Here is a 13,529-nt window from a genome sequence, read left to right as displayed (position 1 = left end):
CCTCTCAGCTGTTCTGTCTCTCTGCCTGAAGCTACAGATCCACATGGTGACTGGGATCTGTTGCATCATCACAGAATTTTTGCTCCCGTTTCTGCAGCTTTTGTCCAGGGTATATTTTGCACTTCAACACCGTGAGTCCCTTTGACTCTGTTTGGTGAATTATGGGCAGTTTTATCTTGTTTGGGGAGGAAACTCGTGGGAGGGGGTTAGAATACTCACAGAGTTCAGCTTGTCCCTGCTTTGTGAGGTGTTTGAACTTCCAGACCAAGTGAAAAGTTGTAAATCACACTGGGCGGCACTGCTGACCCAGGGCACATCCCTTCCCATGCAGATGGACAGGCTCAGTGCTCAAGAGTGAAGTGCAGAAGTTTGTTTTAGAGCAAAACTGTGCCCTGCCAGGTCTCTGCCAGCCCCCAGCACAGCCAGGGCTACGCAGGGTGGTACAAGGGGGAAAAACTTTACAGCTCTCCAAACACTCACTGGGAACTTTAACTGGACACTTGAGAGATCAGGTTCAATACAGGACCTTCAATTTAAGTGTTTGCAAAAGTCTGCAGAATTTGGAAAATTTAATTATAGTGTTGTTTCCTTCTGTGACAAAGACAGGAGGAATAAAATACGGTTTTGCTATTGGTTACACTTCTTGGATGTATCTTTTGGTGCAACCAAGATTAATCACTTTGTTTTCTGTTAATTTGTATAACTACACTTGCTCTGTGCTATGGAAAGAGACTGAAGTTTGACACTTCCCCTGAGAATCCCACTGATGCTATGAGAACATATCACCCCTCTGACTACATTTGAAGGGTTCTTCCATTTATTGCCCCAAATAAACCAACTTTGCCTCTGATAATAAGCTTTTCACCTCTGACATCAGAAGAGAAACTGGCTCTCCTCATTGTTAGAGGAGGAGAAATGCTTTGCATGGAAATACATTTATTTGTTAGAAGCCCAGCTGTGTGAGGATTTTGGGATTGCATGAATTACTGAAAGACTGGCACACAGAGTTAGTTTCCATGTTTCATATGCATTCAAACTGTTCCCTATAATGTTTTTCTTCCAAAGCAAGGTAATTAATTCGTTTCATACAGAGTGTTTTTCTCTTCACTGTACAAAAGCTGCATCTCTGCTCTTTCCCCCTCCTCCATGGATGTGCCCACAGTGCCAACCAGCATTTCCTCCTCCCTGAGCAGGGTGTGGGTGTCCTCTCATCCTCTCCCACACACAGTCTAGGGCAGAGGTTTGTTTACCTGCTTTTCTCCTCTGTAATGTGTTGCTCTCCCCTGTAAAAGCAGCTTACAGAAAGCAACTGCCTTTGGATTGAAATGAGTTCTGAATGATTTCCAGATGGTAATTTTTGTGATCTGCATTTAAGTTGGGGGTTTTTTTCTCCCCTAAAGCATTTACTGGCTATTTTTGCACAGATTCTCTGTTTGTTTACATATATACTGTGCTATATAGTGAAGTCAGTGATTTTTCTTTTCCTTTTTCTCCTTACACTGTTCTGTCTTTAAAATATTTATGCAGCAATTTGTCTGAAATGCCCAGGGGATATTGTTTGTTTGTTTTACTACAGCATGATAACTAATCCTTCCAAGATTATTGTTTAAATTCTTTTTTCCTTTCTTGTGATATCTTAAGTAGAGAATTACAGTGGGTTCAGAAATCAGATATGCTTTGCTGCACTGAGGAAATACTGTCTGTAGGTCTTAGATATACAAATATTGTTTAGCCATGCTCTGTGTGTCATACTAGATGGTACAAAACGCAGGATCAACACAAATGGAGTCCTTCAGAAGGGAGCAATGCTGTTAAATAACATTCCCTGTGGGGGAATGGCTTTGGACTCCTGTTAAAGCCAGCCTTTGAAATCTTATATCAATAAAATATTGCCATGGCAGGGAAGGTCAGTTTATGAAATGAGTACAAAAACTTGTATTCTCTTTACTTTAACAGCAAGGGTAATTTCTACCAGTTGGCACAGGATTCATTTCCTGTAACAGAAAGCAGGATTTCCTAAATTTGTTTCCTGTGCACGCTGCCATTTAGAAGTCTTGAAGTATCTTTATTCAGATATCGGTTACAGCCTTGGGGCTCTGCGAGCCAGTTGTCAGTTGTGGCCATACAGTAACTAACAGGGGAAATGAAATAGATATAATCTGATCAGAGATAAGAGTGCCTGAGATTCCTGGGCAAACAGTCTTTAACCCTGACAACCCTCCACAGCTGCCAGGACATGAAAGGGTGCACGGATCAATTGGTCTCTGCCTGCTGTCTGCCTGCCCAGGCAGCCCTAAATGGGGCTCTGCAGAGCAACTCATGGCACGCAAGGATCAATTTGTCTCTTTAGAATGAAATTTATTAGTCGATATCCACTTCAGTGGTGGCTTGGGTAATTCAATTGTCGGAAAGAGCAAAGTTTGGGGATGGTGTGCTGAGCTGCTGGAGCTGCTCTGCTTTGTAATGCTCAGATCAGTATCGGGCTTGGCCTGGATGGAGCTGGAAAATCCAGGCGTGTGGTCACTTTATTGATTTCCCTCCTCAGTGAGCACGTTTGGTGTAGATGTTTGAGGGCCTTCAAGCCTCAGTCTAAGCTCTTAACGTATTTTTGCATGTTGGATGTTTCTCATCTTTTCACTGTGGCTTGAGAGCACCTCTAGTTATCTGTTTGTACAACACAGAATAAACCTCCTCTGTCTCACATGGAGCCAGGACATGCTCCCTGTCCCAGGTGCCTGGACTCTGCCAGAAGAGCTGTCGGTGCTTCTGTTGCCATTGTTTTTTCCACTGGTGCCACTGCACTTCCTAAAGGCCAGGCCCATTGTATTCCCTGTTGAGTGGAGACAGTAATGTCAATGCTTTTAGTACATCTGATGGGAACACTTCAAAATGACATCACTGTCTCTCTCAGTAGTTATTCATTAAGTACTGTAGAGCCTGGGTAGTGGCACGTTCATGGGGTCAACCCCCAGCCCCCGTGGTTCACCTGGAGGTGAGACAGGACCCACGCCTGCTCAGGAGCAGCATGGAAAAAGGGGATTTCTTTTATTCTTCTTCCCCTCCCATTGAGGTACCGTTTCAGGGCCATGCCCAGTTCCTGGTGCTCTGCAGTCAATTAGTTTGAAGTGTGTCCTGGGCATGATGTAGCATCTCTGACTGCTCATCCATTTGGTCCTCTGTACAAGACTTTTCTTTCTGGAGGTTTAAAGCTTCCTGATGTAGGATTTAAATGAGATGCTGGCAGGGAAGGAGGGAGGAGGTGTCTGTAAAAAGGAGGTGCTGAACTGGGAGCAGAGATTTGTGTCTCTAGGCATTTGCAGCTTACCCACATGGACAAATCAACAGCCAGTGCTGGTCAGGCTGAACATCACATAACACTGTGTTGTGAGCAATTCTCAATAATTATTTATTAACCAAAGTATTAGAAACCCAAGCTCCATCTCTGCTCTGGGAGACTGTTAGGAGGATTATCTAACTGCACACTTTAATGCACTGAGGATGGCTTGAAGAGACTTTTTCAAAGATAAGCTTGAAAAAGCCTTTGATTTGTAATCTTTGAGTAAGCCTGCAAAAACTTGCTAATATTAAACCAAATATTGATTCAAATTGACTTAAAGGTCTTTCAAGGCAAAGCCAACTCAACCACTTTTTGAGTTTTATTTTAATCTGACAATTTAAGACTACTTTATGAAACCAAAAGTTTATTCTAAGTTTTCTTTTATGCCTAATTTTGAATGAAAGGGATCTGAGTTCACAAAAGATTCTCCAATTAGACCCAACTGGTCAATTCTTTTAACAAAATCTAGACCCAATATAAGAATTTACAGGTTCCACTTTTATTTGTATCTCACGTTTGTGATTTCCCAAAATAAATTTCATTTTTTTCCAAGGCATTTGTGGTCACTTAAAGGCAGAACCTGAAAGGCATAAGGTATAATTAATCTTCAAGTCAGCAGCAACCATGTCCCCAGTGCTCTTCTGCCTTTGAAAATGTCACTGTAAAACACTTCCAGTATTTCATGTCTGTTTGGAGAAAGTATCCCTTGATCCTTTCTGGAGGCCAGTGATATATGGGCTCGTGTCAGCTGCTGCTCCCATCTGTTACTGCCCAGACAGCTTCTAGAGTTAAGTCTCAGCAAGCTCAGTCTTAGATGGATGTGTCAGCTGAGGTGGGGATTCTGGGGGGATTGTCAGGGAAGCAAAATAAAGGCTTTGGTCTTCTGCCCTGACTCAGCTGCAGTGTTGTGAAAGCTAGGAAAGAATTCAGTGCTGTAGGTCCTTAAATACTGGAAGCTGCTATCAAAATGATACCCACCTAAGTTCAGTTAAATGACTTCTGGTGTGTGCCTTGAAAAATCTGGGGTTGATTTAGGGTTTTTTGTTTGTTTTGTTTTTCAGTATTTTTAATGTTTAGGGAGAAGGGCTCTGCTAAGAAGTGTCTGAGCCTGCCTTCAGCTGCCTTGCTGATCACTACAGAGCTTGAAAGGTGTTGATGAACTGTTACTACTGAACAGATAGATAATAACAGAGCTCATTTTGTTTGCTTGCTTTTTGAATATGAATTTTTAATGGGCTGCATTAGTGTTTCTAGCTTTGATATTTTAAATCCAGGGTGAATTCATTGGTTTGAATTCCTGATTTCATAAACAGCAAGCTGGGACATAGCACTTTCAAAAAGCAAGTGTTTTTAAAGACATTCACCAAACGTGGCCAAGGAGGTTTGGGTACCACAGGGCTGGGCAGAGGGTCCCTGTGCCTGCCCTTGTTCCTTTGGAACAGAATCCCAAAATCATTTAGGTTGGAAAAGACCTCCCAGACCATGGAGTCCAACCTGTGCCTGATCCCCACCTTGTCACCCAACCCAGAGCACTGAGTGCCATGTCCATTCATTCCTTGGACACCTCCAGGGATGGGCACTCCAGCACCTCCCTGGGCAGCCCCTTCCAATGCCTGACCACCCTTTCCATGAAGAAATTCCTCCTCATGTCCAATTGAACATGGCAGTCGAAGGGGGATCACCTCTTGCTGAGGGTCTAGGACAGCCTGGCAGCTGAACCAGACAGGAACTGGGCTGCCCAAACCACGAAAATACTGTTAGTAAGCCTGTAAATCATGGAAAACCACTAGGAAGAGGCATAGAGGAGCACCTGTATTTATCAACAGATCTATTTGATAGCACCATTAATGACTAATGAATTCTCTGCACCCCCCCCACTATCCCTTCCCCTCATGGTGGGCTCTGGGTGCCCTCACCGTGTCCTCCTCCCCTCAGGTGGCCCTGGTACAGTGGACCGAGAGCGTGGGCTTGACGCTGGTGGGCAGAGACCAGTCCTCCGTGCAGCTGAGGACCCCGGGTGGCCACATCCTGAACTTCACCATCCTCCAGATCTTCCCCTTCACCTACGAGAGCAAGCGCATGGGCATCATCGTCCGGGTGAGCTCCGTGTCCTGCGGGATCTCCCGTCAGTCACAGAATCACAGGATGGGTCAGGCTGGAAGGGACCACAGGGGGGCATCTGGTCCAACCTCCCTGCTCAAACGGGGTTATCCCAGAGCAAATGGCATGGGATTGTGTTCAGATGGTTCTGGAATATCTCCGGTGAGGGAGGCTCCGCACTGTCACTGGGCAAAACATGAAGGGAAACCCATCAAACATCTGTGTCCGTGCCACTGTCGTGCTGGCAGAGCTGAGAGGGTTGTGGGATGGACTGGGGCTGTGAATGGACCCTGGTCACAAGTGCCTTCCCCCCTCAGGGTCAGCCAGGAGCCAAGCAGGATCACGGGTCCAGCTTACACTGCATCCCCAGAGCATTGTGGGGTACAACAAGGAATGATGGAGAAGGCAGCAGGTGGGAAGGAGGGAGGGGATTCTCAACTGATGCCACAACAACTTCAAGATATCGTTAGTGGTTTTGTGAATCTGCTCCCCAGATCTCTGCCAGCCATGAAAAGTCCTCTGAGAGCCTGTAGAAGTACAGCACCACGGGAGGAAGCACTTGGAGCTGCAGGGAGCTGTGGAGATGATTTTTGGTGTGAGCTGTTGGACAGAGCCCACAGCCAGGCTGAGCACACAGTGTCACGAGCAGGGCTTGGAAACAGCTGAGTTAAGGTGAAAGGGAGCAGTTGTGCAAGTACCTCAATCAGCAGCAGGCGCTGCACACGCTGAATACGTGCCCAGCTGAAATCATACACGACTGTGGCTTTAGATAAAATCTAGTATAAGATCAGAGCCTCAGAGAAAAAAAATACCTTAAAAACAAAGAACAACGACAAAGTGTGCCTAAAAAGAGTTGTCACCATTATCGTTGCTAGTTTTTAATATTGACTCTCTAGCACTATGTTGGTAAGATAAACCCCACTGTGGTAAGGCACTGCTGTTTGCCTGTGGAGCAAACAAGTTGAAGCAATCTGAATATTTCTTTTGGAGATAATTAAAACATCCTTGTTATTTGTTTTACTGAGAGTACAGACAGATAATTGGTACCAGGAATCTAAAACATGAATATGAAACCTATAATCCAGGGCAAGACTGGATTTTTTGGTATCACTCCGTGGGCTCTGCAGCTTTCTTATTTAGGGTGGGGAGAATAGTGAGGGTTTTTTTTATTTTATTTTTTTTTTATTTTTTCCCTCACCTATTCACTTTGCAGTAAAACTGGGTTACACTTTGTTTATTTGGAGTATCTGGAAACAGGTTGTAAAAATTTCCTCTGCCTGAAATTTTCTCATCTAAGTGGAAGACAGTCCTCTTTTTTTTTTTTTTGCCTTTTGGATTTGAAGCTTATTCCTTTTAAATTATCTATTGTCCACCTTCTCCCCCATTAGGAAGAAATTCTCCAGTTTGTATTTCTGTATTTAGGATATTTCTGCTGGCAAAACCAGCAAAACTTCCACTTGTGGTCAGTGGGAGCAATATCAGGCCCAGATCCTGACTGTAAATACTTTTAAAGAAGCATTGGTCTCTCTCTGTTGTGCTTGTTAATGGAGTGTCTTTATTTTGTAGCTATTCAGCTGCTCTAAGCCACTAAAATCAGCTCCTTCTCTACCCTGTGCAGAGTTAGGGTTGAATAGATATTGGCTGCCTGGGTATTACTTTGCCATGTTCCTGTGTATTCCAAAATAAGATTTTCAATCAGGGTTTTCACTTTCATTTAAAAAAAATAATTTATAAGTAGTTGTCAAGTAAAATTTACTTTGTTTAAACTTATATGTGTGCATGTTTAGGTGCTCGTTTGGTTTTGATCCACAACTTTCAAAGTGTTTACCTCTTCAGTGTATCTTCTAAAACTCTGCTACTTGTTTAAAAAAACAAAAATAAGGGGAGGGAAAGTAGCTGAAGTATCCAGAAGAAAAAACACAGAGTGATGAGGCAGGAAGGGAAATGAAGCTGCACTCACCATTGTAGTGACTAGAATCCAAATGGTAAAGTTTTCTGCTCAGCTATGCAGGTATTGCCCATTCTTATAAGCTGCAGTTTTTTTGGCTGTTGAGAGCCCCTGTGATCCCATTGCCAGGCTTCCTGTACAACCTGGGGATGGAGTTTCAGCAAGTGATTCCTGTGCCCAGCCCAGCAATGCTGTTCCTGCAGTCCCTGGCAGGCACCCGTCTCCCCTGTGCATCCCGTCTGCTCTGGCTCCTATGAAAAGATCCCCTTCAACATATAACTTTTAGTAAATAGAGTAATAGTTAATATTGAAAGCAAGTAGCAGATGTTGCCTGGTTTGGGGTATTTTTTCAATATCTACTTGTTTCCTTGTGATCAACTGTCATTTCTGTACCTGATTATTTCAGTTCTAAGAAGTCCTGTTTAACTCAAGCAGCTTCTTCACCATTCTGTGCACTGACTTATCTTCCTCTTTGAAGAAGGCCTGTTTGTTTGACCACAATATTTTCCATTCTTCTTTTTCTTTGCATTTTTTTCCCCTTACCCCTGTGGAATGATCTTTGTTGTACAGCAAAGATAGTGCTATTGTCATATCTGGAATTGAAAGAAGCCTTTGAACTGTGGCCAGAGTCAGACCACGGTGGAAAAAGATGCTTCTCCAAAACAATATAACTGGCAAAACTCTGAGTAGATTTATAGTGTGATCTTGCCATAATATGAGAACGCACTAACCTCCTACTGAACTCAGGGAGAGGAAATGACTAATGCAAGGAGATAGCTGATACAGTATTTATATTGGACAAAAAATCTAAACTATCCTAAGCCAGTTCTGCAGCACGGGAAGTGGAGTCTTTATTCAGTTTCCTACAGAGATGTTGTTAGACACTCTTTAATCAAATAATTTCATAGATAAACCTTTACCTTTGGCTACTGCCAAAAGCGTTGTGTTTTATTTAAGCAGATTCTACTTGTTTTGGTAGAGTGACACCTTTTCCTCTGGGGATGTGGGATGTGTGTCTGTCGGTATATGAAGGCTGGATGTTTCAGGACCTTGAAAACCATGGTTAGGATTAATTATAAGAATCTTCCTTGTGACTATCTCTGTGAGCTTGGCAAAAATGGTCAGTAAAGAAGTTTCTTTATCCTTGGCTACTTCTTAATTTGCCCAGCAAAGATACTCCCTTTCTTTGCAGGTTTAGTTTCCACATCGGGTGCTGCTTTTATTTTTTCCCTGTGGATATAAACTCTATTTTGCCACAGGACATGGGGCTTTTATTTGCTGACTCAAACTATTTGAGTATGAGCACCTCCACCACTAGTTTCTGTAATGATGGAACAAACTGACCCATCTATTAGTGAGAGATTGAAGTGTCTGCTATTCTTTCCTTTCATTTCTTTTTTTCTGAAGTACTTTGCCCCCTTCATTCACAGCTGTCTATTGCAGACCTTTCTGGGCTTTTTGGTTTTGCGTGTTCACTTTGTTGCCTTCCTATTGCTGGTGGCTATCTTGGTTTACAGAGCAGTTTGTTCCTTACTCATTGTTTTGTCTCCTTTGAGGAAATTGCCAGCGTTTCCATTAGCTTGTAATACTAATGCCTGTGACCTCCTTAGGTATCTGCCTGGTTAGAAGGGATTTTTAAATTTGTGGTAATGTAAATATGCATTGCTTGCAGCCTATAAATTGCTTGTATCAGATAAGGCCGGCAGCAACCTGACCTTTCTGTGGCAAGCAGAAGCTTTAATTTTGCTTATACCATGTAATGTAACAGAGGGGGTAAATTAGAGTGATTTTTGCTCTGTTAAGCTTCGTGCATCTGTTTTATTGTTTCAGGTGAGCATGAAATACATTTTCAAGGTGAGGGCTAGAGGTTATTCTGAGGGCACACACAGTCAGGATTGAGAGGTGTCTGTGTGGAGATGCCGTGTGACTGATTAAAAAGCTGATCTTCCTTGTCTAAACGTTAATTCCTGCTGCAAGTAACTGAGTTGGAATTGAATAAGCATCTCCTTTTAGCCCCAGACAAGATGCTGAGCCAGGTGGACCTCCAGCCTGACCCAGTACAGACATTTCTGTGACTGTTGTGCTGAGAACTCATCATTAACTTGCTGAGGCCCTTCCAAATCTGCCAGTACTGGCCCAACTTAAACTGTTCTGTTTCTCATCTGCAGGATGAATCTACAGGAGAGATCACCTTCTATATGAAGGGGGCAGATGTGGTGATGGCTGGAATTGTGCAGTACAATGACTGGCTGGAAGAGGAGGTACAGGGCTGTCCCTCCTGTGCTTGGGGGGTTCCTCATGCGGGGGTTTTTCTCCTTCCAGAGAGAAAAATATCTACTAAAATATCTGTAAGACAGAAGGTCACTGATCTTGGCAATTCATTGGATTAACCTTCAGCCAAATATATATGTAATAACAAGGAAGTCAAGTGGCAAGTTCAGCATATTTAGTGCAGAATAAGCCCTGTAAATAAAATGGGTTTAGCTCAAAAACTGATTGACACTCACTGAATTTATCTTGGACTTGATTCTGTGTTTGGATCTATTTTAGACTGAAAGGTCTAATTTCAAAACTACATTTGGCATCTTGGTACTGGGACATGTTTGTCGGGTTAGTAGTAATGGTAGCACAAAGTTCATAGAATCATAGAATGGTTTGGGTTGGAAGAGACCATAAAGCCCATGTCATTCCAACCCCCTGCCATGGGCAGGGACACCTTCCACTAGACCAGGTTGCTCCAAACCCCATCCAACCTGACCTTGAGCACTTCCAGGGATGGGGCATCCTAACGGTAGCTTCAATTGCTGATTTTCTGGTGTTCACAGAAATAATAATTATTTTAAAAGAGTTGATGGCCAAAGATGTGAAGTCTGCAAATCGCAGGCTTTTGTCCTTTTACTTAAGAGACAGAGACAGTTAAATCAATGGGATTGTTTTTGCCACCCTGGTATAGCAGAGAGGACATTTTTCTTTCTGATCACTGGCATAGGTTACAAACCATTGCAGATCTCTTTTTTTTTCTCGGGTTTATCATGCACTTTATCAGACATTATAGACTCACTCGAGTTGCTCAAATGGGATGGTTATTTTCTTAACCTGCTATCTTACATTGGCATCTCCACATTGCTGTGCATAAATCATCTTACTGGAGGTGGAGTTTCTGGTTTACAATGTGATCCTTCTTTCCAGTGTGGTAACATGGCTCGGGAAGGCCTGAGGGTTCTTGTTGTAGCCAAGAAGTCTCTGACAGAAGAGCAGTATCAGGACTTTGAAGTAAGTTTTTATTTGTTTTTTTTTTCCCCCCTGTGTTTTTAAACAATCACTGAAGTGATTCTCACAGAGCTCTTGTGATAATGCTGCCTCTCATCTCCCTCCTGCTTCTGCTAGAATTGTCATTCGTCAATGTCTTGATGTTCTTTTAATCAAAGTTGCTTTTTAAGTGATATGTATAAAACTTGGATCCCAACCAGGACCCTCCAAAGCAGTTCCTGAATCCTGCCTTCTAATCTCTTGTGGTTATAAATTCTGCAATCGTTAATAATTTGTTAGACAAGTAGTGTTTGTATTGGGAAATGTGTTGGCTTTTAATTTCCATTTTTGTATTCTGACAGCCAGGGGAACTACTAACAGCCTGAATATAACCCATTCAGGCTTCATGGAAACACAGGCTTCATGCATGGGTTTGCTAGATGGGTCTCTACACACAGCACTTGACTTGCTTACTCCAGGCAGGAGAATGTAAAGGAGAACTGTTTATTTAAATGCAGAGATGTGATAGTGGAAATGCTTAGGATTTTCAGCTGCCATCATTTGTAGATGTGTTAGTTGCAGAACCTTGGTTAGACCTGTGGTGTGAGGGAGTTGCTTCCAGGATTTCTGCAGGTGCCACTCCAGCAGCTGCTGTGCCTTTGTGTGCTCAAGGCCATGCTGTGCACCTGAAGGAACACGGGGACAAAATGGTAACAACGCCCTGAAGTATTTCCCACCTTATGCTGTAACACATACCTCGTGTTCACCAGCCCTCACAGGTGGCATCTCTGCATCATAGAATGGCCTGGGTTGGAAGGCACCTTAAAGACCATCTCATTCCAACACCCTGGATTGGGCAGGGACACCTCTCCCTAGACCAGGTTGAATGCCTGTTATCAGAGGGAGGTTCAGTGGTTGACCCTCGTGCTGGTTAGCCCAGTTTGCCACAAAAGCAGAGGCTGACTGTGGCTGTGCCTGCTCTGCCCTCAGGCCCGGTACATCCAGGCGAAGCTGAGCGTGCACGACCGATCCCTGAAGGTGGCCACGGTCATCGAGAGCCTGGAGATGGAGATGGAGCTGCTGTGTCTCACCGGGGTGGAGGATCAGCTGCAGGCCGATGTCAGACCCACGCTGGAGACGCTGAGAAATGCTGGCATTAAGGTCTGCCTAACCCAGTGTTCCTGCTAGCAGGAATGCTTAGACCCTCTGGAGGACATGGCACTGTCCTACAGACGGTAAATAAGGGGAGTCTGGGGGCCCTGTCAAGGTGAACACTTCACCAGATGCCCTTTGTGATGGGGCTGGGTGATATGTTTTAAACATCACTTTGGGAACAGAACATGCTGGAAGTAGTAAATGTTGCCTGAACACATGAAAGCGGTGCCACCTCTTGTGCTTTTCTTCCCCTAACACGCTCTGGCTCCTCCTGCACAGACAGGGAATATGAAGGAGGGTGGGGAACTACAGGAGACTTTTGGGCAATTCTTTCTTTCAGGTAGTTGCATGAAAAAAGACAGGTTTGGATGTGTTTGGTCTGTGGTGCCAGGGTTGGAGCTGTGAATAGCCACATTTTCAGTAGCCACTAGAGGGGAGTCTGAACCAAGAGAATCAAGGATTGGATTTTTTTTTTCCTAGCTTTCTGAGCTCTGGCATCTCAGACACCTGGAGCCTGAGCTATGCTCAGTGGTGAGGGAGCTGCTGTGCTGCCTATCTAGTTTCTCTCTCTGAAAACTTATCAGTCAGATCCCAGACTACAAGAGGGAAAAACAAAAGGATTAAACATTCAGATTTGGGCAAGAAAAGTAGGTTCTGATTGGGGTTTCTCTGCTTTAAGTAGCAAAGTGAGCAAAAAATCTCGAACCATGCTGTGAATCAAAAGCAGGGCTGTGTGTTTGGGATTTAGGTAGGAAGTGGAATTCAAGGCTTGGGACAGACTTACAAAAGTGCTTTCTGTTTGGAGCCATCCCTGTAAACAACAGGGACTTCAGCAGAGGAGTGAGACCAGAGGAATTGGACAGAGTTCCTTAGTGACACTGTGGGTTTATCCCCCCACAGTGTAGTCCTGGGCCGTCATTCCAAAGTGTTTTCCTTTCCTCACTGTGGCTGTTGGGGTGTGGAACATGTGTCATCACACCGTGAGCACAGCACTGCTGAGCACTCCTTGCACTGGAATGTTCATCAGGGCCTTGCACGCGAGAAATAAATCAAGAGTGAGGGGGGTCTTGCAATTCATGACAGGGACCATCTTGTTAAGATCAGATCCCTTTCCAACCTCAAATTATATTAAGCAAGTCTTTGTGTGTTTTTTATTTTGGTTTTTTTTTCTTGAAGTTTTTTTTCTCATTAAATATTATTGAGCAGTGTCTTGAAAGGTTAAAAACTAGTTGAAAAAAACCAAAACAAACTGATGCATTTACACTGTTGAAGGAATTCCCAGCCAGATTATAACACAGTATTGCTGCTGATATTGCATTCTAATCCCCCCCCCTTGACCAGCACAAAATAAAAGGAGCAGTGTATATTTAAAAAAAACCAAAAAACTAAAAAAACCCCAAACCTCAAGTAACTTAGTGTGTTCCAGCCATACACATCAGCAGTGAGCTAATCCCAGTTGCATCATCCACATTTCAGGCAGGGCCAGGAGAGGTCTTTCTGCAGCAGGGCCCGCTCGAGAAATGGCTGGGGAGGGACACGTTAACACACACATACACATTTTTTAACTTGTATTTTGTGGATTTATCAGCAGAATCTTGAAATATTGCAGGTGGGAAAAATGTCATACATAGTTTGTAACTTCCTTTGCGGTTCAGCCTCTTTAAAAGCTTTGCTTTCTTTCATGTGTGAGAATTTTCTTGTGTGTTTTAAGATGGGGGTTTTTTAGGAGAATAATTTGTA

The 13,529-nt window shown here is 43.6% G+C and overlaps 1 protein-coding gene across 1 annotated transcript in view; it reads left to right on the top strand.

The window, feature by feature from the left end:
- ATP9A (ATPase phospholipid transporting 9A (putative)) overlaps positions 1-13,529 on the top strand; it is a 53,492-nt gene that overhangs the window by 27,688 nt on the left and 12,275 nt on the right. Inside the window, exons 15-18 of the mRNA XM_029960334.1 lie at positions 5,273-5,434; positions 9,554-9,646; positions 10,575-10,658; positions 11,625-11,795. Coding sequence (XP_029816194.1) covers positions 5,273-5,434; positions 9,554-9,646; positions 10,575-10,658; positions 11,625-11,795 — 510 coding nt within the window. The remainder of the gene's footprint in view (positions 1-5,272; positions 5,435-9,553; positions 9,647-10,574; positions 10,659-11,624; positions 11,796-13,529) is intronic.

This window comes from Manacus vitellinus, unplaced genomic scaffold (genome assembly GCF_001715985.3).
Source record: "Manacus vitellinus isolate BGI_N305 unplaced genomic scaffold, ASM171598v3 scaffold_26_pilon, whole genome shotgun sequence".
Lineage (NCBI taxonomy): Eukaryota > Metazoa > Chordata > Aves > Passeriformes > Pipridae > Manacus > Manacus vitellinus.
This window is presented reverse-complemented; position numbering and strand designations above follow the sequence as displayed.